This window comes from Mauremys mutica, chromosome 14 (genome assembly GCF_020497125.1).
Source record: "Mauremys mutica isolate MM-2020 ecotype Southern chromosome 14, ASM2049712v1, whole genome shotgun sequence".
Classification (NCBI taxonomy): Eukaryota; Metazoa; Chordata; order Testudines; family Geoemydidae; genus Mauremys; species Mauremys mutica.
The window spans coordinates 11,448,401-11,474,763 of record NC_059085.1 but is presented as its reverse complement, the minus strand read 5'-3'; the positions used below and the strand labels follow the sequence as shown (position 1 = coordinate 11,474,763).

The 26,363-nt window shown below is 49.7% G+C and overlaps 1 protein-coding gene across 5 annotated transcripts in view; it reads left to right on the top strand.

Moving 5' to 3' along the window:
* Window positions 1–26,363, top strand: part of CPNE2 (copine 2) — a 171,353-nt gene that overhangs the window by 38,785 nt on the left and 106,205 nt on the right. For 3 of the 5 annotated variants that reach the window (XM_044987115.1, XM_044987116.1, XM_044987119.1), the window contains exon 2: window positions 12,440–12,636. In XM_044987115.1, coding sequence (XP_044843050.1) covers window positions 12,469–12,636 — 168 coding nt within the window. In that variant the 5' untranslated portion in view covers window positions 12,440–12,468. Of the gene's footprint in view, window positions 1–6,900; window positions 7,065–12,439; window positions 12,637–23,995; window positions 24,050–26,363 lie in introns of those variants that run through there. The other 2 variants (XM_044987117.1, XM_044987118.1) reach the window with 2 other exon arrangements.

Here is a 26,363-nt window from a genome sequence, read left to right as displayed (position 1 = left end):
GAGCGTCAGAGCCCACAACTAAGTAATCAGCCAGACAATGGTCCTCTCCTCAGGGCAAAGCTGCTAAAGCTTGGGTCTTTGCATAACCAGAGTGAGTAATTTGCATTCACCTCCCCCCAGGTATTTCACAGGAGAACCCTGCTTAAACTTTGTTTGTCTGGCACATTGTTTAAAAGAGTCCCTTGAGGCTGATACCACGTCCCAAGGTTTACACTGGCCAGATCTCCCCCCTAGAAAAGTTACCTACAATCCCACAGTAATACATAGACTTTGCATTTCAATGCAGTGAACTGCTATGACCCTTAATCTTCATTCAGTAAGGATTGTCCAGGCTGTTGCCATCCCTGACCCAACGAGACATACAGGGAGCTCCAGGCACAGCTAGGAACTCAACCCCGATTTCTTCAATCTCAGTCCAAGGGCTTTACCGGGTCAAAAGTCCTCTTGTTCGGGCCAATGCTCACGCCTGGTGCTGCCTTCGCACGCCCGTCCTCCGCCTCCCGCTCTCCCCAAGGCGGGGAGCAATCTCAGCGGAGTGCGCTGTGGTATTTTGGATCGCCAGGGAGAGTGGGGTCAGTGTGGGGGGCAGACTCGCTGCTCCCCCGTGAGCAGTCCTTGAAACGAATGTGTCTCCTTGGGAATCCTCCAGGAAAATCGGAGCCAGTCAGTTCTCCAAAGGAAAATACCGAACCGATGACGTTAACAGCCCAATGATAACCACCTGCCTTTGATAGCAGAGGTATAAATTGAGACCAACCCACCTTCCTGGCGTCTCCTTGAGTTCATATTGAACCAGCTACCTTTTGGGGGCTATCTGGGCCAACAGAAATCCCGCCGCGTAACCTAGCCAGCTGTTGAAGGAGCGTACACGCTCCAGTTCTGTCTACACTGCAGTGTAAACACCCGGGGTTGGCCTGCGTTAGCTGACGCGGGCTGCGGGGTTGTCAGGTTGCGGGGCTCAGGCTGGAGCCCAGAGCTTGGCCTCAGCTGACACAGGCCAGTCGCGTCTGTTTAACTGCAGCAGAGATGTACCCTCGGAGGCCTCGGCCATAATGTTGCTGCTTGAAATCCACCCCAAGGCAGCCAGGATGTCTAAGAATTGTTCCTCTCTCGTCGGTGGGTAGCTGCTGTGAAATGCGTTGCTCTCAGGTCCGATCCTACTAGGAGTGGGCTAGAAAGCAAAGTTCTGCTCTGCGTGCAAACGCTCAGGGCTTAAATTCTCATAGAGTATTTCCTGGACACCCCCCTCCTCCCAACATGCTATTAAAAACCCCAGGGGGGTGGAAAATATTTACCAGTGCTCTGCTCCAGACAGCACCAGCTCAATTTAAGCCCTGCAAACAGTGCAGAAGGGCTCAGAGCCAGGAGCCTGGGCTGAGTCGCTCTCCAGGGCACATCTGGTAAACAGCCACCGCTGTCTGCGAGAGAGGCCAGGGTTTGAAAGGGCCTGGAGGACTGAACTCCCACTCGCTCTTAGAAGTTACCCTTCTACATCCCGGGTTGAGGGATATTGATGAGGCCATGTGGGGTTGGTGCACCTGTTAAGTCCAGCACTTCAGACTCCAGGGCTATGAACCAGTCACCTCCCCCCGGCACTGAATGCACATGATAAAATGTTAGCGCTCGAGGGCCAGATCCTCAGCTGGGGTAGATCAGTGCAGCCTCCTTGGCTCGGCCTTGAGTGCTGGGTGAAGGAGAAGTGGGAGAGGTTAGTGTCGCTGTTTGTTGTCCAGCATCCACCACAAAGGGCTTGGCTACACTTACAAATTTGCAGCGCTGCAGCAGGGTGTGAAAACACACCCTCTCCAGCGCTGCAAATTGCGGCGCTGCAAAGCGCCAGTGTGGTCAAAGCCCCAGCGCTGGGAGCGCGGCTCCCAGCGCTGTCCGTTATTCCCCACAGGGAGGTGGAGCTCTCCCCCAGCGCTGGTGCTTTGACTACACTTAGCGCTTCAAAGCTACCGCGGCAGCGCTTTGAAGTGCTAAGTGTAGCCACTGCCCTGCAGCTTGACAAGCTCTGTGGTTTAGTAGACAGGGCTCCGGGCTAGGACTTGAGAGACCTGGGCTGAGGCTCTGCCGCTGATGTGCCATGCGGCCTTGGGCAAATCACTTCACATCTGCTTCCTCTCCCCTGTCTTGTCCGTTTGGCTTATAAGCCCTTCTGTACAATACACGCTAGTTCCTTGAGGCCTCCGGATGCAACTGGAATAGCAGTGCTGCTACTGAAGCGCCTAAGGCCCCTACTAGAGGGATGACCGGGAGCGAACCTGAGGGATGTGCAATGGAAGGATAGTTGTGCCCATCTGTACTGAGAAAAGCTCCTCCGCGGAGTCATTTACTGCCTCTGCTTTCAGGAGCAATAGCTGAGGTACGGGCAGCGGGGCAGGGAAAATCCCCAGGATCGGGCTCCTGCCAACACTGCAGGACTGTTTGCGCTTTCGGGAGGCAGAGGCAGACAGACGTGGTGGTATAAATAGAACAGGTCTGGCTATTTTAAGGCTTTGATTGCATGATGTGTGTATTTAAAAAAGAAAAAAAGAGGGGGCAATCCAGTGTTTTAACTGTACCTGGAAAAACAGGCTTCAGGGGACAGAGGCGACCGGAAAGCCGACACTTGCAAATGTCAAGCCACCTTTTCCTGGGGCAGATACCCCCTTCTGGGATGGATGGGGCGAGAGGATTTTCTCCTCTTGTTCATTTAACTACATACACTCCCCTCGGAGACTTTCCGTGTCCTGGGTCCTTTTTGAAATCCCACATTTCTCCTTGAAATTGCAATCCATTACGTCAGGGTAAACCAGACTAACCCGTGACACTGTTAAGTATCAGAGGGGGAGCCGTGTTAGTCTGGATCTGTAAAAGCAGCAAAGAATCCTGTGGCACCTTATAGACTAACAGACATTTAGCAGCATGAGCTTTCGTGGGTGAATACCCACTTCGTTGGATGCACTGTTGTAAGTGAGATCAGAGTCAAGCCCTGGGAAGAGAAATAATGTCTGAGGTTTTGGAGGCATTGGGGTGTGTAAAGGGGAAATTAGGCTTCTCTCCTCTTACTTCCCGACTGGTAATTGGAATCCTCCCGCCGCCCATGTTGGACCTGAAATGATGGCCCCTCCTCTGCTTGTCTGTACCTGTCAGTTAAATAAACGCAGTTAAAATTAAGCCTATTGCAAGAGTGGCTTTTAAATGCTAGGCAGAAATCGTGGCATCCTGGACAATGAGGCTAGAGAAATTAGAAAACTTTAGGGTTTTTTTCCAATGTAGAGTGAATTTCAGTCACCACAGCTGTGCGGATCTGCTTGTGGTTCGAGCAGACCTGTGCGCTGTGTATAAATGCCTGGGTATGGGTGGGCATATGCGATGTACATCACAAAGCACGTGCTCTGTTATCCTTGGGGTGATATTCCATATGGTGCTTGGTGGGGAGGTTTTTCCCTGCTCTTTGTTCAGGCCTCTCACCGCAGCTGGTGCGTTAGTGATCGTACGGGGACAGATCTACAGCTGGTGTAAACTGGTGCGGCTCCATTTACACCAGAATGGGATGCGGCCTGTTGTGGATAATGGCAAGTGTGCCTGGGCAGATCTCGGTTGTAGTTGCAGGCCAGAGGCAATGGAACAGCTAGTGTGTGAATGTTCTAAGTTCAAACTCTTAGCTACACACCTGTATAGATAACAACTTCGATGTGCCTTTCCAACCTGCCTCGTTATTGTGTGTGACTGGGGAATCCTGCCAGAGGCAAGGTGGTAGGAGAACAATGAGTCATAATACTGAGCTCTTAGATCGTTCTTTTTATCCATAGATCTCAAAGAGTGGACATTATTCTTGCCTTTCAGTTAGGGAAACTGAGGCACAGAAGTGCAGTGAAGTAGCTCCCTGAAGGTGCAGGCTGGTCGCAGTGCCTGGAGCAGAGCCCAGGTGTCTTGCCTTCCAGTCCAGTGCCCTGTGCACTGACCCCTGTTGTCTTTGCTGAACCCGGGGCTTGATTCGGCTGGTTTAGACAATGCCGATTGCACATCTTCGGTTGTTTTTTTGTTTAACTGTCTGTGACCTGTAACCAGTGAAGGAGACCCCATCCCCATCTCTCCTCCAGAAATGAACAGTCGGCATTAGTATGCTCCTAGGTACAAAGATTCAACCATAAGCAAACAGAGCTAGGAGAAGGCATAAACCACCGACCCTTCATAGCGTAGGAGCACAGCTGGCACAACTGGAGAGAGCGGTAAATAAAGGAGGATGAAAATCACATTTTAATGCCCTGCCATATGGAAGCAGAGACAGTTTAGCAGGTTAGGAGAAGGTGATATTTACGTTTTTGGAGTGGCGGTTCCATGAGCTGGTCTCAAAGACCAGGAGTAAGGGAGGGATACTGGGTTAAAGACTTCCTCTTGCCTGAAGCTAGGAATGGATGACAGGGGATGGGTCACCTGGAACAAATAGAACAGGTAATCACCCTCTGAAGCACCTGGCATTGGCCACTGTTGGAAGACAGGATACTGGGCTAGATGGACCTTTGGTCTGACCCAGTGCGGCCGTTCTTATGTTCTCCCTTTCCTCCTACCCCAGGGATCACTTGTAGGCCTAGTCAGAAAAATGTTGTCCCCTCCCCACCGCCTGAAAAATTGAGACTCTTTGTCAAGAAACGAGAAAACCAAAAAGTTTGGGGGGTTTGAAATGTGACCCAAAAGGAGATGCCTTCTGCAAAAATGTTCATTTAGTTGAAAACCCAATTGTCTGTCAAAACAACATTTAAGCGGAAGATTTCCGCCCCGTTTTAATCCCGTGCATCTTTATCAGCACCTGCAAATCTCTCCATTCTCCAGGTCGTGTCTCCTGCCCACCGTTCCTCTCTCTCTCCCTTCTTTGTGCCCATCAGTGCTGCTCTGTAACTAGGAAGTGGAGCTGCTCTTGCAGAAAGCTGTCTATTTTTCTTCCACTCAATGTCACCAGAGCTGGGGCTCAACCAAAACCCTGCACCTGAGCATCCCCAGTTTGGGGGAGGATTTAGATTCCGATCAACTCTTCAAAGCTGCCTCCTTGCACCCCCTGCGTGTGAGCTCAGCCCAAGGAAACAGGACCAATCCCAGATATCACCACACAGCTGGTACAAGTGATTTCCATTCTCCTCCTGCCCTGGGCCCATTTCTCTACAGCGTGAAACACAGTAGTGAGCCTGTTCCCTCCCCAGCACAGCAGTGAGTGCCAGGGCCGGGCTTACAGTGGTGCCAGTGGCACCATGGAGCCGGGCCCATGCTCAGAAGGGGCCCTGGCCTGTTCTGCTTGCACTGCGCCCCGAGACCCTGCCAGCCCGCCGGCTCCCCCCTTCCTGCCCACCACTTGCTCCTCTCGGCCAGCCGAGGGCTCCTCCCCACCCGCCGGCTTCTCTCTGCCTCCTGGCCGGACCCCAGTGCACCTCCGGCTCTGGGCAGTCTCTGCTTCCCACCCCCCGGGGGGCCCCACCTGTCTCCCCAGAGCTGAGCTGCCTGGCACTGGTGCAGAAGCCTGGCTAGTCTAGACAGTTGCTTGGGGGGGGAGGGAACAGTGTGAGGGACTTGGCTGCGTCCCTCCAAGCAAGTGAAGGAGCCCGGGTGGGGCAGGCCCTTGGCCTGCTGATCTCACCACTCTGAGGGGCCGGAGTGATTCCCCGCCCCAAGATCAGCCCCGGTTGCGCTGGCAGCTCAGCTTGTCTATTACTACACAGTCACCTCCTAGCAGAGCCAGTGAGTGGGGCTGGGAGGCAGAGTGTAGGGGAGGGGGTCTCTGAGGGCCTGGGGGGATGCGCTGGGCTCTGAGGGGGCAGGGAAGATCTGTGTGTGTTGGTGCATTAGGGAGTGGGGGTTCTGTGTGGGGTGCTGGGCATTTGTGGCAGGGTCTGGGTGGGGGCCCTGGGCATAGCGGGTCTGGGGGGGCTCTGGCCATAGGGAATCAGGGGGGTGTTCTGGTGTTGGATGGGGGCTGTGTGGCACGACATGGGCCTGCCCCCGAGGGGAAGGGACAGGCTGGCAGCACAGGGCCGGGTGGGCCATTGTGCATCTGGCAACTGCCGGTTTATAAATAGTGCCCTCGCACTGGGCTGGGCAGAGCGTGGCTGCCCCTGCCCTGCCCCGTTGCTCCTGGCCGCCCCCTTGCTCTGGGGACCGACCCCCCCTGCCCTATGCTCCATTGCCCCCATGGAGGGCCCACAAATATGTTTGGCGCCGGGCCCACAAAAGGTTAATCCAGCCCCGGTGAGTGCTGCTGTGTGATAGACTCCTGCGCCTACCCGGTCCCAGCAGCAGTGTCCGAATGTAAGGCTGGTGACATGGGCTGCACTGAAACTGCCAAACAGAAGCCCTTTTGCTTGCCACAAACTCATGGAAAATACACACAGTTTAAATCTTATTTCCACCCTGGTGCCAAAAATCTACTGGAAGCTTAATTTAAAACGTACTTAGGAGCACTACACTGAAAAGGAAGGGCTGGAAAACTTCTTTCCCTTTCAAACTGAAATGAAACAGCAGAGACAGAGGGTGCGTGTTTTAATTTGCATTTTGGAGTTGAATGAACTCTTCTGGGTTGGATCATTAACGTAGTATCATCATCATTAGGTGTGTTGCTTCTCAGTGCCAGCTCTCCCTGAAGGTTAGCTGACAGGGGACATGGGACCATCCACTAGGACGGTGTGTATTTAAGACGGGCAGGGGCGGCTCCAGGCCCCAGCATACCAAGCGTGTGCTTGGAGCGGCAAGCCACGGGGGGCGCCCTGCCAGTCACCGGGAGGGCGGCAGGCAAGCTGCCTTCGGCGGCATGCCTGCGGAGGGTCCGCTGGTCCCGTGGCTTTGGTGGAACCGTGGGACCAGCGGACCCTCTGCAGGCATGCCTGCGGGAGGTCCACCGGAGCCGCGGGACCGGCGACCGGCAGAGCGCCTCCCGCGGCATGCCGCCCTGCTTGGGGCGGCGAAATGTCTAGAGCTGCCCCTGAAGACGGGTATTGCAGTCCGGGACTTCCACCTGGAAAAACCCCTTTGGCCTGATTCTCGCCCGTTTTGGCTCTTGTGTTACCATGATGTGAAATGCTGCCATATCAGAGGTAAGGAGCCCTGGGGCACTTAAACCGGCTTACAACTGAGCCTAATGGGCTGAGGTGCCACCGGAGCGGGGGGAAGCGTTCCCCTGTAAATCAGAAGGTTGGCCGCGCCTAATCCCGGATGAACACCAGCCTGCGTTTGCTTTCTCTTGCTCCAGCCAGTAGCCCAGCTCCAGCCAGGTGAGGCGGCTTTAGTGGCGAGCGAGAAAGCCCTGCTGTTTAGAACCCCCCCCCCCACCCCCCCCTCTCTCTCTCTCTCACACACACACACACACACACACACACACACACACACACACACACACACACACACACACACACACACACACACACACTTGAATCCAGCATTTGCTGCTTCAAGCAGCTGGGTGTGGCAGTAAGTCTATCTTTGAATTAGGGGTCTGGTTATAAAAGCCGTTCACCATAGCTAACCCTCTGCTGTCTGAATGCTCCATAGGACCGTTGTCCCCGTTAGCAGTCAGTAGCTGCAGCGAGAGGCACTCGCTCATGCAGGCTTTTCTCCTGTTGGTCTGAGACTGTTGCTAAGGCCCTGCCTTTGCTTCTCTGGGTATGTTTCCCACCATTCTTGTCCTGCAAGGTGGGGCATGGAACAGGGGCTGGTTACCTAGAATAGCAGACAAAAGCCTTAATCTTTAGGCAGGGGAGGGAGTAGAAAGTGGGGAACTCAGGTTCCACCAGCATCCTGGAGTTTCCTTTTCAAAGACCTTAAACCAGCACTTCCTAAATCAATTGAAGACTCTTCTTGAGTTTCCCGGAAATGGTGCGAGTCCCAGGCTTTCTGTTTCTACCACCACATTAAGATCATGGTACATAAGAAGTTGAGTAATTATGTATGAAGCCTTCCTCCCTCTATGTAGCTGGTTCAAACCCAGCCTGGGTCAGTGCTGACCCAACAGCCTTATCAGTAGACAGATGTTGGAGGGTTATGGGCAGTGAGATGTGGCTCTCTGTCCAGTTCTTAGTGTGCAGGTCTCGGTGTCGCCAAAAACAATGTTACATTTAACACAACTTGGCAGGTGTGTTGGCATTCTCAACAGAGAGGCTAATGGCTGAATGGGCATGAACAGGGCCCTACCAAACTCATGGTCCATTTTCGTAGACATCATGGTCATAGCATTTTAAAAATATTGAATTTCACAGTTTCAGCTATTTAACTGTTAAATTTCACAATGTTGTAATAAAAACGGCAAAGCCTATGTAAAGCCCAGACTGAGCATTTCTCACACTGGGGGTCCCGACCCAAAGGGGTTCACAAGGCAGCGCCGCCGCCAGCAGCAGCAGTACAGAAGTAAGGGTGGCAATACTGTGACTCCTCCCCCCGATAAAAGCCTAGAGTGGTAAAAGTACACAAGGCCAGATTTCATGGGGGACACCAGATTTCATGATCTGTGACACGTTTTTCATGGCCATGAGTTTGGTACGGCCCTAGGCATGAACCAGTCATCTTACCCCCAGAGGTGCTGCTGTTTGCTTTGTCCCTGCCTTGTGGATACACAGAGGAATTTCAGTTGTCCTGTCCATGCACAAAAATGGTACAGCTTTAACCATGCTACTGGAGTTTGTGGTAGGACCCGCCTAGTATGGGTGCAGTTTTATCTACCCCAGTGAACTCATTCCTATATGGAAGAGGGCATCGGCTACCCCAGTATAAGGCACCTTTATACTAATATAACCATAGGCACGCTAGGGGTTGTTCCAGCTCAATCTCTGTTTTGGTAACAAGTCACATCCCTAACCAGAATGGCTATACCAATACAAAACCAGTGTGTCGACTGGGCCAAGGGCCGTCATTTTTCACTGGCAATAAAAACTCTTTCCTAAAAGCATGAACATCTGTACATACAGTTTTTCGTGATTTACAGCCCTACTCAATGTTCCTAATTTTTAAAAACCAGATTTTACAGCTTTCAGAAAGTGTCAGCTCCTAGACTCATAGACTTTAAGGTCAAAAGGGACCATTGTGGTCATCTAGTCCAGGGGTCGGCAACCTTTCAGAAGTGATGTGCCGAGTCTTCATTTATTCACTCTAATTTAAGGTTTCGCGTGCCAGTCATACATTTTAAAGTTTTTAGAAGGTCTCTTTCTATAAGTCTATAATATATAACTAAACTATTATTGTATGTAAAGGAAATAAGGTTTTTAAAATGTTTAAGAAGCTTAATTTAAAATTAAATTAAAATGCAGATCCCCTCGGACCGGTGGCCAGGTCCCGGGCAGTGTGAGTGCCACTGAAAATCAACTCACATGCTGCCTTTGGCACCCGTGCCATAGGTTGCCTACCCCTGAACTAGTCTGACCTCCTGCATGTTGCAGGCCACAGAATCTCACCTGCTCCTGAAATAGACCCCTAACCTCTGGCTGAGTTACTGAAGTCCTCAGATCATGGTTTAAAGACTTCAAGTTACAGAGAAATTCACCATTTACGCTAGTTTAAACCTGCAAGTGACCCATGCCCCTCACTGCAGAGGAAGATGGAAACCCCCCCCCAGGGTCTCTGCCAATCTGACCCACAGGAAAATTCCTTCCCAACCCCAAATTTGGCAATCCGTTAGACCCTGAGCATGTGGGCAAGACCTGCCAGGCTGATACTTGGGAAACAATTCTCAGAATTAACCAGATTTTTTTTTAAGTTAGATTTTGACGTATCACTGGTTTTCTTTCTTATATAATATTATATTATATTGTTAGTCCTTGGATTATTAAAATAGAATATTTAAAAATCTAGTTTACTGTTCATTTATTGTTGCATTTCTCTCAGCTTGGACAATGAGAATAAACTATTCTGTTTCACTGTGTGAAAGTAGAATTAATTATATTGTAAAAATAAAAAGGATTAAAGAAATGTTGTATGTACCTTTTAAGCAGAAATAAGAAATGTTGAAATACAGGTGCCAGGAAAAGAAACATTAGGCATAAACAATGGTGCTAATGGCGAAACATTAACAGAAGATCGGTAATAGTTAGTAAGGAAATAAGATATGCATGTCTAGCCCAGGTAAACTTATCAGATTCTGCTTCCTTTGTTATCTTGTTAAGTTCTCTCCCTTTTATCTGTATAAATAAGATAGTTTGTGTCTTGCATGGTGCTCACATTATCTGGGTGTTATTAGCAGAGCGCTGTGCTAATAAAACAAGAGTGGTCTGACAAACTGTGAGTCCTGAGTCTAACTTTGACAACTGCTTAGTCTGTTTTTCAATCATTCACTTCTAGGCTCTCAGAAGAGCTGGTTAAATCTTGTGATCAACCTTTGAAGATTTTTTGTTTTTGCTAAAATTTTACATTTTCCAAAAAGTGTTGGCCAGGAGAAATCTTTTTAAAATGGCCTAAGTTTCCAAAAGTGGTTGAAAAGTGATTTCCCTTTGGCTTTCAATGAGACTTGAGCCCTGGTTTTTATAATTGAGTAGAGATTTTTGGCTGCCCAACAAGAGATACTTTAACACAGCCTGGTTTTTCAAAGGGTGGATGTTCAGCCCTTTCTGAAAATCAGGCTCCTTTTCAGGCCCTGCAGATTGGGCACCCAAAATCTCCAGTCACTGTTTAAAATCTTGGTTCTTCAGTGCCTACGTCACTTTGGAGAATGTAACATCGACTCCTAAATCACTGAAGACTAGTCTAAACACAATACTGCTTTGGCTAGTTTTTGTTCGTACAGTCCCTAGCGTGAGTGCAGTTATACTGGTCTAAAGATGCCTTGTAGCAGTATAGTTCATTTCCCCTTCCCATACTGGAATAGTTACACTGACATAAAGCATCGTTTATATCTGTGGAGCTGCATCCACGCTGGCGGAAGCTGTACCGCTTTCACTGGAGCAGTAGAGTTAATGCAATGCAACAGCCCCAGCACCACCACCACTCCAGTGTGGGCAAGGCCTGTGAGACTGGAAAAATTTCTCCCCCTCTCTAGTGCTCATGCACGAGGCTGCAATGTCTACATTACAGAAGTTGCCAGGGAATGTTTTTGTTTGAAGCACTTTCAGTCTGATTTTAAAATCGATGTCGCGAAATAGCATCTGTTGGCCTTAAGCGTTGCTCTGACGTGGTTGAAATGTGGTGTAACAGTGTTCCATTGTCAGATACGCCAGGCTACAGGCAGCTTTTCTAGCTCTGTTTGCCCAGCCTGCAGCGCCAGTTCCTGTCCCGCTCGTGGTGGGAGGCCTGCGTCCTCAGTTGGAAATTACCTCCTACGTTGATATGCCCCATGAATAGCTTACTTATTAGGTTAAATGTTAGAGCCTGACCTGAGCCTCCCAATATTTGTGTAAAGGGTGTAGCTGCTGACTCAGACATGGGACTTGCTGTGTGTTTCTTTTTTTCTAGGGTGTGGCCAAACCATCCTGTTCTAATTTAACTATTGGGTACTGGACATACGTTGGTTTATTTTTAAATGCCAGCACACACTTTGCGGCTCTGCAGCATTGTGGCAAGAACTTAATAGAAGTGCTCAAGCAAGTCTAGTTTCTGTTCACTAGGATCTTCCCAGAATTGCACCTCTTTCCACCTCCTTCCCTCGATTTATTGTTGTTGGAGCCTTTCTGCTTCTTATTTCAGATGACGTTGAAGCTAGACAAATGCAGACTAGAAACAAGGTGCACATTTTTAACAGCGAGGGTAATTAACCATTGGATTAATTTACCAGGAGTTGTGGTGGATTCCCCATCTCTGGTAGTATTTCAATCAAGCTTTGATGCTTTTCTAAAAGAGATGTCTAGTCCAAACAGGAATTAATTCAGGGAAGCCCTATGGCCAGTATTACACATGAGGTCAGACTAGATGTTCACAATGGTTCCTTTCAGCCTGTTGACCTACAAATCATTTAGTCCAACCTTGTATAGAACACAGGCTATAGAATTTCAACCAGTAATTCCTGCAGTGGAGGGGGTTCTTTTTCCCTCGTGTGCGCGAACACTGAGCCCAAAACCATATGGTTGAGCAAGAGTCTCTCTTTGAGAAAGGCCTCCAAACTTGAGGAAAAACCAAGTGATGGAGTAATCACCATGCCCCATGGTGAGCTGTTCCAATGGTCAGTACATTCACTGTTACAAAAAAGAAAAATCTTCTTTTCAATTTTCTTACTTCAAGCTCTTGAGCTTTATTTCTTAATCTGCTGGTTATAATGTCTTCCGATATCGGGTATCTTCTCTCTGGTCACTTGGGCCTTCATGATGTAAACATGAGTAGAAGACACAGACAAAATAAAATGCTTGGAATAGATCAGGACAGGAAGCCATGTTCCAGGATGGATATTCTGGGAGCTCTGCTGCTGAAGCCTGAACTGACGTCGTGCTTGCTACAATAAGCCCGCTGTTTGCTTTTCTGCCATGACTGACGCTTTCCTACATTCCCTTGTCTCCTGCAGATTGTCTGGAGTTTTTCCTACCGGAGTCCATGGCGTATACATTAAGCCCCTCCCCCGCTGGGCCTATCGGGACCCAGTACTGTGTTTGCAAAGTCGAATTATCCGTGTGCGGCCAAAACCTTCTGGACAGGGATGTGACCTCCAAATCTGACCCGTTTTGTGTCTTATTCATAGAAGTCAATGGCAAATGGACAGAGGTAAGTCATGAAGTCCTCCTATTGTCTACCCTGTGCGCTTGGTGTGTACGTATCTTCATGGGTGTCAATGGCCCCACTGAAGCCAATGGAGCTACATGCGTGAGTGAAGTTATGCATGTCCTTAAATGTTTGCCTGATCAGGGCCTGAATGGACAGGAAATACAGAGTGGAGAAACTGAGGCACAGAAGGGTCAAGTGCCTCCATTTACAAATGTTCTCCAGGCTGAATGGCTCAATCAGTTAAATCCCACTATTTTCACAAACATATGTAATAAATGTCTATGTGGTGTAGTTTTGATTTCATCTGACTTCAGTAAAAGGGGGTAGGAAAATGAATGCTGTTTAGTGAGGGCTGGGTGAACAAGTGCAGGTAAAACAAGAAATCACGAGAACCTTCTCCCAATCAGAGCCACAGCTGCTTGTGCCATAGTTGGAGCAAGTTAACACTAAAATATCTTCCGTGTTCCCCTGTGTCTGTCCCTGTAGCCTAGTCAAAATTTGCGGCAGAAGTACTGAAATACAGACTCTTGTCTTAGTGCTTCCAGCTGGACAGGAAGCAGGAAGTAATGGGAATAGCATGAGAGCTTGTGCCCATGGGATATAGAGCCCAGTTTTTAAGACACAACTGGGGGAGAGATTTTTCCAAGCTCTCTAAGCCCAGCAGGACACCTCGTTTCCATTAAAATGAAGCCAAGTTGTTTGGACAAGTGTCCACGTTTTTCCAGTGATCCCCTCAATTGTTTATGGTCTGTCGGTCTTTCATTTAGACATAGTCGCATGTGTCGGTGCCTTTTCGTTCTGATCAGTTTTACCTTTAAGAGGAATGATCAGCTAAGTGTGATCATCTCTGGTGGGTATTGGAAACTTCAGAACATTCCCAAGTTTGCCTGAAAGCCTCTGTATTAGGCATAAGTGATTGTCTCAGACCCGCGAGTGTGGGTATGTGAGTTCTCACTGTGATGCGTCTGGTTTCGCTGCCATTGCATTCATCTCGCAGACTTGTCTCTCTTGTCATTTGGACAAAAATCTTAGAATTATGGTTACAAGGCTCAGAAATGTCAACCTCTGTCACAGCACAGTGAAGGCTTAAAATCATTCCTTAATATTCCAGAGCTGCCTGAGTCACAATCCACAGTCCTATGCAATGTGTAGTGGCTTGGGGCAATGCTGTCGTGATCCCTAATGGCTCAAGCCCAATCTGAACACACTGCAATACTAACCTAATGTGGAGTCCCGGTGCCAAGGCCCTGGTTAGAATCCAGAGGTGCCATTCCAAGCTGGACAATGAGCTGTTTTTTGGAGCCCCAGCTAAGTGTGAAGCTGCTCTTTTGATTTGAATTAGCCAGTCGTTGGGTCGGTATTAAATGTTACGTGATGGCGCGGGGTTGGCCTGGTATATTGGGTACTGCTGTTGATTTGCATTGTTCAGGGGGACTCTGGAGATGGGTTGTGTTTGAACACCTAGGGCCTCAGCCGAAGCCCAGGGAGGTCAATGGACTTGGGGTCAGGCCCTTAAGGAATTTCAGATCCATAGTTTGGGACAGCAGGTGGGGGCCACTGGGCAAGAAAAAGGAGAGGCACGAAAGTGATGAGGTTCAGTTCTGGGCTGTGGGAACTGCAGTGCAGTCAGTGACTCACAGGGAAAAGCCTCTGAACGGTTCATGAGTCTTGATCATGCGTGGCTGGATGAGAGGTATGCACCACACCTGTCACCTTTTATTGGAGGAGACACTGAGCAGAAGCTACATCTTAACACTATCATGGCTTGTTTCTTTGCCATCAGATCCAAACCCTAGAGCAGGGGTGGGCAAACTCTTTGGCCTGAGGGCCACATCTGGGTGGGGAAATTGCTTTCAGGGCCATGAATGTAGGGCTGGGATGGGGGTTGGGTGCAGGAGGGGGTGCAGAGTGTGGGAGGGGGCTCAGGGCTGGGGGCTCAGGGCAGGGGGTTGGGATGAAGGAAGAGGTGCAGAATGCAGCAGGGGGCTCAGGGCAGGGGGTTGGGGTCCAGGAGGGGGTGCAGAGTGTGGCAGGGGGCTCAGGGCAGGGGGTTGGGGTGCAGGAGGGGTGTGGCAGGGGGCTCAAGGCAGGGAGTGCCGGATGCGGGGGGGGGTGGCATGTGGGAGAGGGCTCAGGGAAGGGAGTTGGGGTGCAGAAGGGGTGTGGGGTGTTGGAGGGGGCTCAGCACAGGGGGTTGGGGTGCAGGAGGGATGCAGTGTGCGGCAGGAGGCTCAGGGCAGGGGGTTGGGGTGCAGGATGCAGGAGGGGTTCGGCATGTGGCCTCTGGCCTGCCGCCACTTACCTTGAGTGGCTCAGGGGTGGCAGCTGCTCCCAGAAGTGGCCGGCACCATGTCCCTGTGGCCCCTGCGGGGTGGGGGTGGGGCAGAGGGCTCTGCGAGCTGCCCTTGCCTGCGGGTACCTCCCCCGAAGCTCCCATTGGCCGCAGTTCCCCATTCCCGGCCAATGGGAGCTGCGGGCGGTGCCTGCAGGCGAGGGCAGCGCGCGGAGCCCTCTTCCCCCCCTTACCCCAGGGGCCACAGGGACATGGTGCCGGCCACTTCTGGGAGCAGTGCAGGGCCAGGGCAGGCAGGGAGCCTGCCTTAGCCTCACTGGGCCATGGGGCTGGCAATCCCGCGGGCCGGATCCAAAGCCCTGATGGGCCGGATCCGGCCCACGGGCCGTAGTTTGACCTCCCCTGTCCTGTAGCCTTATAGCTCGTGCCACCATGTCAACACTAACATCCTTGGGGAGAACAGAACTGAAACCAAGTTATTTCCCAGCGGTGGAGTTTGACAGGTCTAGGAAAGTTGAGAGGAAATATGAGAGAGTGAAATCTTATCCATTTGTGCTGGATGTTGTGCAGACCTGTAATAGGCTCTTTGCTGCCACGAGCCCCCTATTTTCTGAAGAAGGACAAGGTCAAATGCCCAAGGGAGAGGAGGGGGAGGCTACCCTTAACCATTTTGAGAAGACAGGGTTGCATAGATTAGCGATTGTGTGTTTATTTGAAGGCTTAGCCTGTTATCAGGAAGCCTGTGTCAGAAGGCGCACGTGGAGGAGCGGGAAACATAAGCCCTAAACCTAGAGGGAGAGAACTAGAATATCACTTCCACTCCTTTTAGCACATCCGGGAAAACACCAGGTGTGCTGCCCAGCCGCTATGAGCAGAGGTTAGGAGCTCTTGGGCAGTTCCTTTTGCAAATAATAATGTTGCCCATCAGCAAGGGCCAGCTGAGGTTCCTTAAAGAGAAACACGCTGCCCCCGCGCGTGTTGAAAATCAGCCTTGGCAGCATGATTCCTCCTGGTGGGTTGCTGAGGAGCAGAGAACTGCTTCCATTTACTCCCTTCGCCGCCCCTTACATTGAGACTGGGCGCCCTCCCCATGCCCAGGGCAGGGCCTGCAAACCTGAGTTTGTTCTGGGAGAAGAGGAACTCCAGCACCCAGCCAGCCCCGTGACAGTGGAACAAAGAAATCTAATTTGTTTCCCCCGTAAAAATGCAAAGCACAAAGAGCCGGTGCGTGGTCTTGTTTCAGGCACTCTGCCTCTGCAGTATGAAGCTGCTCATGAAACTAATGGTGTGTGTGAATTGGATGAATTATTTGATGATTTAAGTCGGTTCTGGCCAGATACCAAGGCTCTACCATCCCAAAAAATAAAAAAGAAGCACCAGCCAAACATCTACTCCGCTGAAACCAGGCCTCAGACTGGAATGCAGCACGACGGCACATCGCTCATAGGAATAGTTACAGCCCCTTTGGGCACTGTTTGTGTTTGATAAGCAAGACGGACCCCCAACTCGGGGGCTGGGGAGGGAGGATCTTAAACTTCCTAGGAGCTATGGGACCACTTGCGTAAGAGGGACAATACTGCAGGTCTCCTCATCTTTCATATGGAGACTACAGGCCCTAACATGTCAGGGTCCTTCCTGATCTGGGCAGCCTTCCTTGTGGATGGAGGCAGAGCACTGCCTGCTAGGAGTTGTAATCTGCCTGGGTTGAACCTTTTGCATTTATAGATGAGAGCTACTGCAGGTTGGATTGCAGAATACCATGGACTTCACTGTTGATATGGAATGTCTTATAGACTGGCCATAGTTAGACAGCTCTCTGGTGAGACCACCAGAAAACCAACCCCAATTTCTCTCTCTTCTATCCCCTGGAATTGAAGTGGACGTTCCCCTCTTTATATTAGAGGTTCCTGCAGTTCTTTAGAACCACGAGTTCACCGCTTTCTAAAGGGCAGCCTTTGGTCTTACTTTGTAACTGGTCCCTATTTAGAGAACACGTTGCTCTGAGGAATTACGGGCAGCCTGTCCTCTGGTCACAATGGCGGGGGAGGTTTGCATTTTAAATTAAAACCCAAGATTGTGCAGACAAAACGTGTTTGCTCAGTGTACAACATAAGCCGTGAAGAAGGCACGGGGCCAAGATGTTTGTGCAAGGAACTGCAGGTTTATTTTTATGATTCTGAGGGATGTAATGTGTTGGAAGGCTTTTCCTTATGTAACAAGTTGCTGAATGGAAAAAACATAAAGAGCACTGGGAGAATTGTGGAGCCATTCGCTTTCAACCTGTAGGTCACCGCTTTGAATTTGGCCCAGGCCAGTAGTGGTAGAAGATAATTAATAGCTATGGACTGGTACATAAGAACATATGAGAACATAAGAATGGCCGTACTGGGTCAGACCAAAAGTCCATCTAGCCCAGTATTCTGTCTACTGACAGTGGCCAATGCCAGGTGCCCCAGAGGGAATGAACCTAACAGGTAATGATCAAGTGATCTCTCTCCTGCCATCCATCTCTACCCTCTGACAAACAGAGGCTAGGGACACCATTCCTTACCCATCCTGGCTAATAGCCATTTATGGACTTAACCACCATGAATTTATCCAGTTCTTTTTTAATGGAACAGGTAGATTGTCCCTGGTGACAGGAGTCCCCACTGAAAAAGCATTGACAATTGGAACGAATTGGACTGACACCAGAAGGGTCTTGGCAAAGAAGCTGATGAATGAACTGGGTTACTGGGTTATAGCTTGAACCAGCCTTAGCTCCTAGAGTTGGTCCCTCCAAGTCAGGTTGAGGAATATTGATGGGGCACCCTGGGTGGGGTATGGGAATCTTTCACTGCCATGTTGTATCTGTTCTGTGAGGCTAAAGAAGATCTTAAGTCTCCAGGGCTCTGAATTCTCAGCACCTTTCAACAGTAGTAAAGTGTCACTTAAATCGAAAGCTAAAACCCATCTCGGTCTTGATTTTTTTTGTTTTTTCTGATGCTAATGCGGGGATCTGGGTTAGATTCACAGGATTTCTAATCTTGTCATGCAGTGTCCCTTTAATCTGCCGTAATTCTAAAGTCCTCTTTTGCTATCAATAAGATTGTCAGATGGCTTCAACATCAGCTTTCTTTACAAAGCAATCAAATGTGTGGTTTATTTTTTGCATCTGCTCTGTTTAGCCCCTGTTACTTTGCAAAATACACTATAGAGATTTGGTCTTGAATGAGCAGTTTCTTAGGGCTTGGCTACACTTGCAAGTTGCAGCGCTGGTAGAGGCTTTCCAGCGCTGCAATTACACCCTGTCCACACTTGCAGGGCACAACCAGCGCTGCAACTCCCTGGCTGCAGCGCTGGCCGTACACCCAGGTCTGCTTGGGGTATAAGGGTTGCAGCGCTGGTTCTGCAGCGCTGGTCATCAAGTGTGGACACTCACCAGCGCTGTTATTGGCCTCCAGGGTATAAGGAGTATCCCAGAATGCTTTTAACTAAATTATTCCCTTTGTTTTGTTATGCAGCCTCTCTTTGTTTTGTTGTCAATTCGGAGCTCCGGGCTCCGTGCACCGCACCGGGAGCTGCTTATAGCTCCTGTTTGCTGTCATTAATCTGTAACTACTGTCAACAATGAAATGAGAGAACCCCTGCAGGGGTTGAGTGTTTGCTTTGCTTGAGAGAAACGGGGGGGAGGGGGCAGAGGGGAGTATGTTGGATGCAGGTTGTTTGCAGTTAACAGTAAGGGGGTGGGAAAATTTTCTGATTTTGCACAGTGTCGGTTCCAAAAATCCACTCTCTCTCTTTCCCCCCCGGTCCCTGTCACACTGCCCCACACCCCCCTCTTTTGAAAAGCACGTTGCTGCCACTTGAATGCTGGGATAGCTGCCCATAATTCATCACTCCCAACAGCGCTGCAAATGCTACAAATGTGGCCACACTGCAGCGCTGGTAGCTGTGAGTGTGGCCACACACCAGCGCTGGCCCTGCACAGCTGGATGACCAGCGCTGCAACTACCAGCGCTGCAGATTTGTAAGTGTAGCCATACCTTAGACACTCTGATTTTGTGGAGTCAGCGAAGGTTAGGTCAGCACATTGTTAGAACTTCGCTGCCCGTGGCTGGGCTGCCTCCAGCTGGAAAGGGGGAGTGGTCACTGCTCCTGAATGCTAAATGTTCCTGTTTAGAGAGCAGCTGGCTGGGATCCACAAATGGGGGCTGGGGCAGGGAACTGGGACTGGCCAATGTTACTCCCAGTAAGGTGCTGCTATGGCAACAGGAAGGTTTTGTCCTGATATTTTCAGGTTTGTCTGGATACAGGATGGTCACTGGGCCGATGCAGCTTTGGGGACCCTCGGCATGTCATCATGGGATCTCATGCCCTGAAGTTGGTTTGAGGCAACATCATGTTGCAGTACCCCATACGGTGTAAACGGTAGGGGATTGCAATGGAAGGACAAGTCGACGAGTGTAGACTCTGTGTGTGTGTGTGTGTGTGTGTGTGTGTGTGTGTGTGTGATGGGGTTGAAGTGATGATGAAGCTGGCATAGGTGGGCGAAAGCATGAAGTTAAAGCTCCTTCAGAATGTAGGTAAAATCCTTCAGTAATGAGCCACTAACGATCAATCCAGATGACAACAATGGAGGATACAGTTAAGCGAAAGAAATATCCCCAGACTTGGTGCCTGCAGTGTCTTACATGCGGTGCCAGATAACACCAACGAAGATTATGATTCAGTGTTGTTTCTAGCAGTCAGATTGGCTCCCAGGTGCAATGATTCTGTCTCACTAAGCTTAACAGGAGCTGAAAATTTGCCGTGAATCAGCCTTTGAAAAACAACAAGCCAAGGAGCTACATAAAAATTAGTCATGTCTTCATTAAACTTTCCACTGAACTGACGGCATGTTGCTGTGGCCGTAAAGGAGCCACTGTCAGATGCAGTGAGGCACGCTGACAAATGCCATTCCTGGTGTGCTCTGCAGAGAACGGCTGGCTGCTTTTGTACCACTCCTGCACAGGTCACCTCCGATTGATAGAGACCCAGTGACTCGCTCTGAGTCTCATCCTGCTGTTTCTATCCTGCCCCCTCTTTGCATTTCACAGCCTGGACTCTCTGCTCATGTGCAGCAGCAGCTGGGCCACCCAGAGGATTCAGGGGGCCTGGGGGCTTTGGCGGTAATTTGGCAGCGGGAGGTCCTTCCGCTCCGGGACCCGCTGCCGAATTGCCGCCAAAGACCTGGCATTTCGGCGGCGGGTCCCACTTCGGCAGTAATTCAGCAGCGGGGGGTCCTTCCGCCCTGGAGTGGAAGGACCCCCTGCCGCCAAATTGCCGCTGAAGACCTGGAGCGGAAGCAGCTCCGGGGGCCTGGGCCCCAGAGAATTTTCCGGGGCCCCCGGAGCGAGTGAAGGACCCCACTCCAGGGGCCCCAAAAAACTCTCATGGGGGGCCCCTGTGGGAAATTGCCCCACTTGCTCCCCCCCCCCCCTCCGGGTGGCCCTGAGCAGCAGCAACATGGCCAATGCTTATCTTCCACTGGAAGTGGCTCACAAGGTCTCTGCCCCACGGAGCTAGCAAAGACTGCCGGGGCCAGGTTTTCAAATGCTCAGCACCCACAGTTGGAGCCTATTTTTTCCGAAGCGCTCACCTGCTGAGCTGTTCCGAAGCTCCGGCTGTATACGTGGGTGCCGAAAATGGCAGCTGAAGCTCTATTGACAATCCAGTCCGACATATCCAGGTCAAACACCAGAAGGCATGGAGAGACATAGGACCAAATTCAGACCTGGTGTAAACAGGAGCAACTCCTTGGCCCCTGTTCTGTGTTTCCCTCTCTCCCCTCAGGGTTAGAGATGAGGAGTTCTGGCTCCTCAGCCTCCATTCCTCCCCTTCTCTCTCTCGGGGGTGTTTGAGTGAGGCCCTGCAGGCTCTGGACTGGCCCTCCCTTTTAGCTTCATCACCCTGCCAGCACAAGCTTTCCTTAGGCCCCCTACCAGCGCTCCCCAGTTGTTGAGAACTAATAAATCTCCCTTCTGCTGCTATGGAGCTTTACATTTGTGTTCATCCTGGGCAGGCTCCGTTACTTGGGGAACTTTTCCTCGTTTAGTGCTTGTAAGTCAAGATGCCCCACTTGGCCCACGCAGAAATCTTTATTTAGTCCAGTGCTCTTTCTGGGACAGATTAAAAATATCAAACTTCTCTTCCATGTTTGGACCCAAATGACTCTTTCCATTGGTTGAACTCTCTTTGCAGGATTAAAAGAATTCCAGGCAGGTTATGGAAAGGAGAGGAGAGAGGTGGTTTTCTCCTGCCTACTGGCTGAGATGTGAGAAGGGGGGTGTACTCGGTAATGGGTCATTGGCAGGTTTGAAGGGTACCTTTGTGACACCAACAATCAAACTGTGCCGAAGGACCAGAAGGCGGCCCACCTGCATTTTGTCGTGCATTGCAGCGTGACAGACAGATTATAATATTGTCAACTCTAGACCTGTTCTAAGAGAAGCTCTCCGCCTGTGAGTGCGGTGAAGCTGGCTTTTTCAAAGCGCGTGGAAATACCGTGCCGCAGTCGGCAGGGATGAGAGCAGAAGTGATCTCATGACACCCAGGTCCTTGCAGCAGCCCCTAGGTTAAGGGGAAGTCTCTTTGTATTTGTTGAAAGGGGCTGTGAGCAGGGTCTCAGGGGAACCAAGTGAGGTCGCTCAATTAGGTGCACTGCAAAGAATGGGGAAAACAATCCCTAAAACTGGTGGATATTCCAATACTTTGATTTACCGAGCCAGCACAAAACAGGCTCCAGAATACCTCACTCGTTGCACAGAAGCCAACAACACCGTTCCCTTAAAGCCACCCAGCCTTAGGCCCCCACCCAGACACCCAAGTCAAATCTGATGAGGATTACTGAAAATCTTATTCATCATATAGAAAAGTTCTACCAATCCCAAAGGATCGGACACACTACCTCCCAGGTTAATGAATACTTCAGCTCTTACCCAAATATGTGCTTACAGACAGTTCTCATTAACTAAACTAAAATGTATTAAAGAAAAGAGAGAGAGTATTGGTTAAAGGATCAGTATACATACAGACATGAGTACAGTTCTTGAGATTGAATTCATAGTAGAGATGGCGAGCGTTGTCGTTGCAAAGAGTTCTTTCAGAATTCGTTCATAGGTTATAGTTCAATCTTCATATTCAGGGTGTTCCAGTTTAGGACTGGGATCCAAGCCGCATGACTTAAGCCTCTCGTGCATGAAGCATCAAGCAGGTCTGAGATCCGAAGGATTGGGACCCAAAGGTCTTTTATACAATACTAGGTCTTCTTGTGACAGCTCAGAGTCCTTTGGCGAACAATAAGCAATTATGGGGACTTTTGAAGTAGATCCATTTCTTAAGCATCGCCGGTAATTATCCACACAGATTGACATAAGGCAGTTGCCCGTTTTCCATCGTTCTCGGGTGATTTGCTATACATTTCAAAGAGAGAGGAACACAGCGATATCCTATGTTTACAGTTCATTTAAATGTTAATATTCCTTTTTGATCTCTGAATCAACAGCTATAGTGACAAACAGGAACTGTCTGTTTACATGGCTAACATATGAGCACACACATACAATTGGTATCACCTCCAATTTCTAACAATTTAGGTTTGCATTTCAAAGTTCATCTAGCCTATCTACCATGGAGTGGCCCTAATTACCACTCCCTTGTCTCTAATGGTTGACTCTGTGTCATTCATCCTGCAGGATGCTTAACCCTTTCGGGCCATACATCACACTTTGTATAAGATTTGTTGCATTGATATAACAGTGGTAGCAACAATAATCTGCATGGTCATATTTTAATTGGATTACATCACAGGGGCCTACTTTTGTAACACAGATGAATAGGCAGCCTGGTCCAGTTGAAAGATGTTCTGCAAAATCTGGAGCAACTGGGAGGTGTGATCAGAGGTGTTTGGAGCCAGAGATAACTTCTATAATTAAAGGGATCAATAACCCTGTACAGTTTGGTTTGGGGGCAGTTCCCTACCCCCCAGAGGGCCCTTCTGTAATAGCAAGACTCAACTAACCCTTTGGGATCAGCTTAACCCAAAAGCTGATGAAGATCCCCTTCCCCTGGCTTTTCTTTCCAGCATTACTCCCCATTAGAAACAGAACCAGATGATGTGAATCAAACTGGAATTAAGTCAGGGAAGGGGCATGGCCTATGCTTACGCAGGAAGTCAGGCTAAGTGATCACAATAGCTTTATAATCCACTCATCTTGCTGCAGCTTCTCCATAAATTTCACCGTGTTGGTCCCTGCTCACTTTTTGTTCTTCAGCACGGTTTCTCTCTTCCCCCCCTGCCAACAGCCGGGCTATTTTCTCAGAGCGCGGCCGGCCCGAGGGCACAGCTCTGTTCCCCTGAACCTCTTCCAGAGTGGTGCTAATGTAGAGTTTAAATAACAGTGCTTTGAGGGTAGTAATTTCAACCGGCTCCCAAATCGAAGCGCTAATAAGGGTCTTTGGCATCCTAATTAAGGCTGTAGCATTTGCTCAGCGCAGTGGTAGGAATGGTTTGTTGTTGGCAGGGGAGAAGTGATTTGTGGACTGGTACCCTGTGCTGGGCTCCTCCACTCACTTTAAAACCCTGGCTCGGAGCCTCCGACTGCAGACAGGGTTACTCAGCTCTGCTGCTCCAGGTCTATTGCGTGGAGCGAAGCAACGAGGCAAAATGAGCTCTCTGTGATGGGGTCCACAGGGATTCTGTCTAATCATGTTACTGAGGCGCCAGTGAAAATCTTATTTAAAAAACAATAAATCAGATGCTAGCAGAAAAACAGGCCCCTCTGGCGTCGGGGTTTTGCTGATGCAATTTGGAATAATACAGAATTCATGCCTGGAATAGGGGCCAGATTCCAGGCGGGTTTTTGGCCCCCTTAAACCACCAAAACAGCCTGAAGGGGAAGGGGAATACACCCTATGAATCCGGTGCACTGGCCAGTGTGGAGTTGCTGGAAAGGCTCTTCCTCAGCCCTGCTCCCAGCAGAGGGAGCATTTGGGGGCCGTGCGTCGGGAGACGGGAGCGTGGCTGGACGGTGCTGTGCTCGGGCTAGTCTCACCTGGCTGATGGGGTCCAGAAGAGGCAATTGCAGCCTGATCATAAATGTGAGTAGCCATGGGGCTGCTGTGATTTATGCCGGGGTTCTGGCAGATCCCAGCTGCCCGAAATGTTACAGAGAGTATGAAGGTGACTTCAATCCATTTTTGTGCCACCTACTGCCGTGTTCCTGTGCAGGGACAGAGGAACAGAGAATCGGGGCCTCGGTCTTTTAGATACGAGATGAAACCGAGGGAGTGGATGTAAAAATGGTAGGAGATCTTCCTATCAGAGACAGGGTTCTGGCATGCTCTAGCCCAATACCAAATTGAGTAATTCTGCCTACTCAATATCCTGCCCCAAGAGATCAAAACCTAACAGGTAAAAACACTGTGGGATTGGCTTAAAAATAATAACTTCTGGTTTCTGACCCTTTAGGGAGCTGTCACTTCACATTTTCAAGCCTTTCTCCATAATCACGAAGGCTGGAAACTTACGTTTTTAATTTTAAATGCAAGCTGAGATTCCCGTGCAATCTCCTGATTCCAGCAGCTGGGGGTCTAAGAAACCCACCTGATATCATGAGAAGTTCTTCTTCACACAGCACACAGTCCACTTGTGGAACTCCTTGCCTGAGGAGGTTGTGAAGGCTAGGACTATAACAGCGTTTAAAAGAGAACTGGATAAATTCATGGAGGTTAAGTCCATTAATGGCTATTAGCCAGGATGGGTAAGAATGGTGTCCCTAGCCTCTGTTTGTCAGAGGGTGGAGATGGATGGCAGGAGAGAGATCACTTGATCATTACCTGTTAGGTTCATTCCCTCTGGGGCACCTGGCATTGGCCACTGTCGGTAGACAGGATACTGGGCTCGATGGACCTTTGGTCTGACCAAGTATGGCCGTTCTTATGTTCTTATGACTTGCGATAAAAATCACAGCAGCTGGCATCGCTGTAAATCCTATTTCCTGCAGGACCAGCTGGCTCCATAGCTTCATTTCCTGTCCCGCACTGTCTAGCGTTGCTCTGAGCTGTTAAAGCAGCTGCTGTGTTGCATCCAAGAGGTGGATGCATTTCAGTGGTGAGGGAAAGGATTTCTGTATGGCTGCATGTGGTTGGTGGAGTGGCCTGTCTTAGGGGTTTGTGCTGCCGTCCATCACCATAGTATCTGAGCGCCTTCCTTGTGGGTCAATAGCAGTTGGGAAGTCCCTAATGTATTTCATGGGGTTTCTGGCACACGTCCCTTTTTAGGGCAAAACCTCTGCTTGTTTTTTTAGATTTTATTACTATCCCCTGTATGTTGGTTGGTAGAGTTTTAATGGGTAGAAATCTGGGGTCCTTCAGTATGGAGCAAACCTATTAATATTTAGCATGACAGCAGCATCCAGAGTTCTGAATCAGAAGCAGGGCCCCATTGTGCTGGATAATGCTACTCACATATTGCTGATCATTTGATTTTCATCTTCCCAGCGGGTGCAGCAGGGAGCTATTTTGAGATAATATTAGTTTACGCCACATGTTTTCCTGGCAATTAAGATGGAATAAGTTACTGCCTTATATAGACCAACTATCCCTGTATTTTTAGCAAAATTTTCATATTTCCATTCTGTCCCTCCACCAAAAAAAATAAAATCTCTCCTACACTGAATACGTTTCGGTGGAAGTAAAAGTTGTGTCCTTGTTTCTGCTCCTGTCACGTATCTATTTATAGCTTTCCAATGTTTGCAGGATTTCTGTCTACATCCATTACCCTTGATGAAGCCAGTAGTCTTCATGGTCCATATGGATGAGTGTTTGTGGCAGGTGCTCTTTAGCAGCAGAAAGTGTTGCCTAGTGGTTAGAGCAAGGGGTGGCGAGTCAGGAGAACGTAGGTGCCCCGTTCCAGGCTGTACAGCTTACTCAGTGTGGACATTGGGGGTGTCACTCAACCGCTCTCTGGTGTCTGTTTCCCAGCTTGCAGAATGGGGATGATGCTGGTCTAATTAACAGGGAGGCAAAATTCCTCCTTTTTGTGCAGTTCCTTGGGGCCCTCGGTGAGCAAAGGGTTGGTAAGCGCCCTAGAAACGCGGAGGAGGGAGTGGTGAGTGGTAGCGGCTTCCTTAACAACCAAGGACACGAAGACAAGTTGTGGGCGATGCTGGAGTTGAAATGAGGAAGGAAACAGATCCCCTTGTTGGAATAGTGTTAAGGGAGGAAGATTGGAGTTTCCCTTGTCAGCTTGAATGGCACCATTTTTTGCCTGTTGTATGGAAGGATGGTCTAGTGCAGGGTGGCCAACCTGAGCCTGAGAAGGAGCCAGAATTTACCAATGTACATTGCCAGAGAGCCACGGTAATATGTCAGCAGCCCCCCATCAGCTCCCCCACCCTGCTCCCAGCACCTC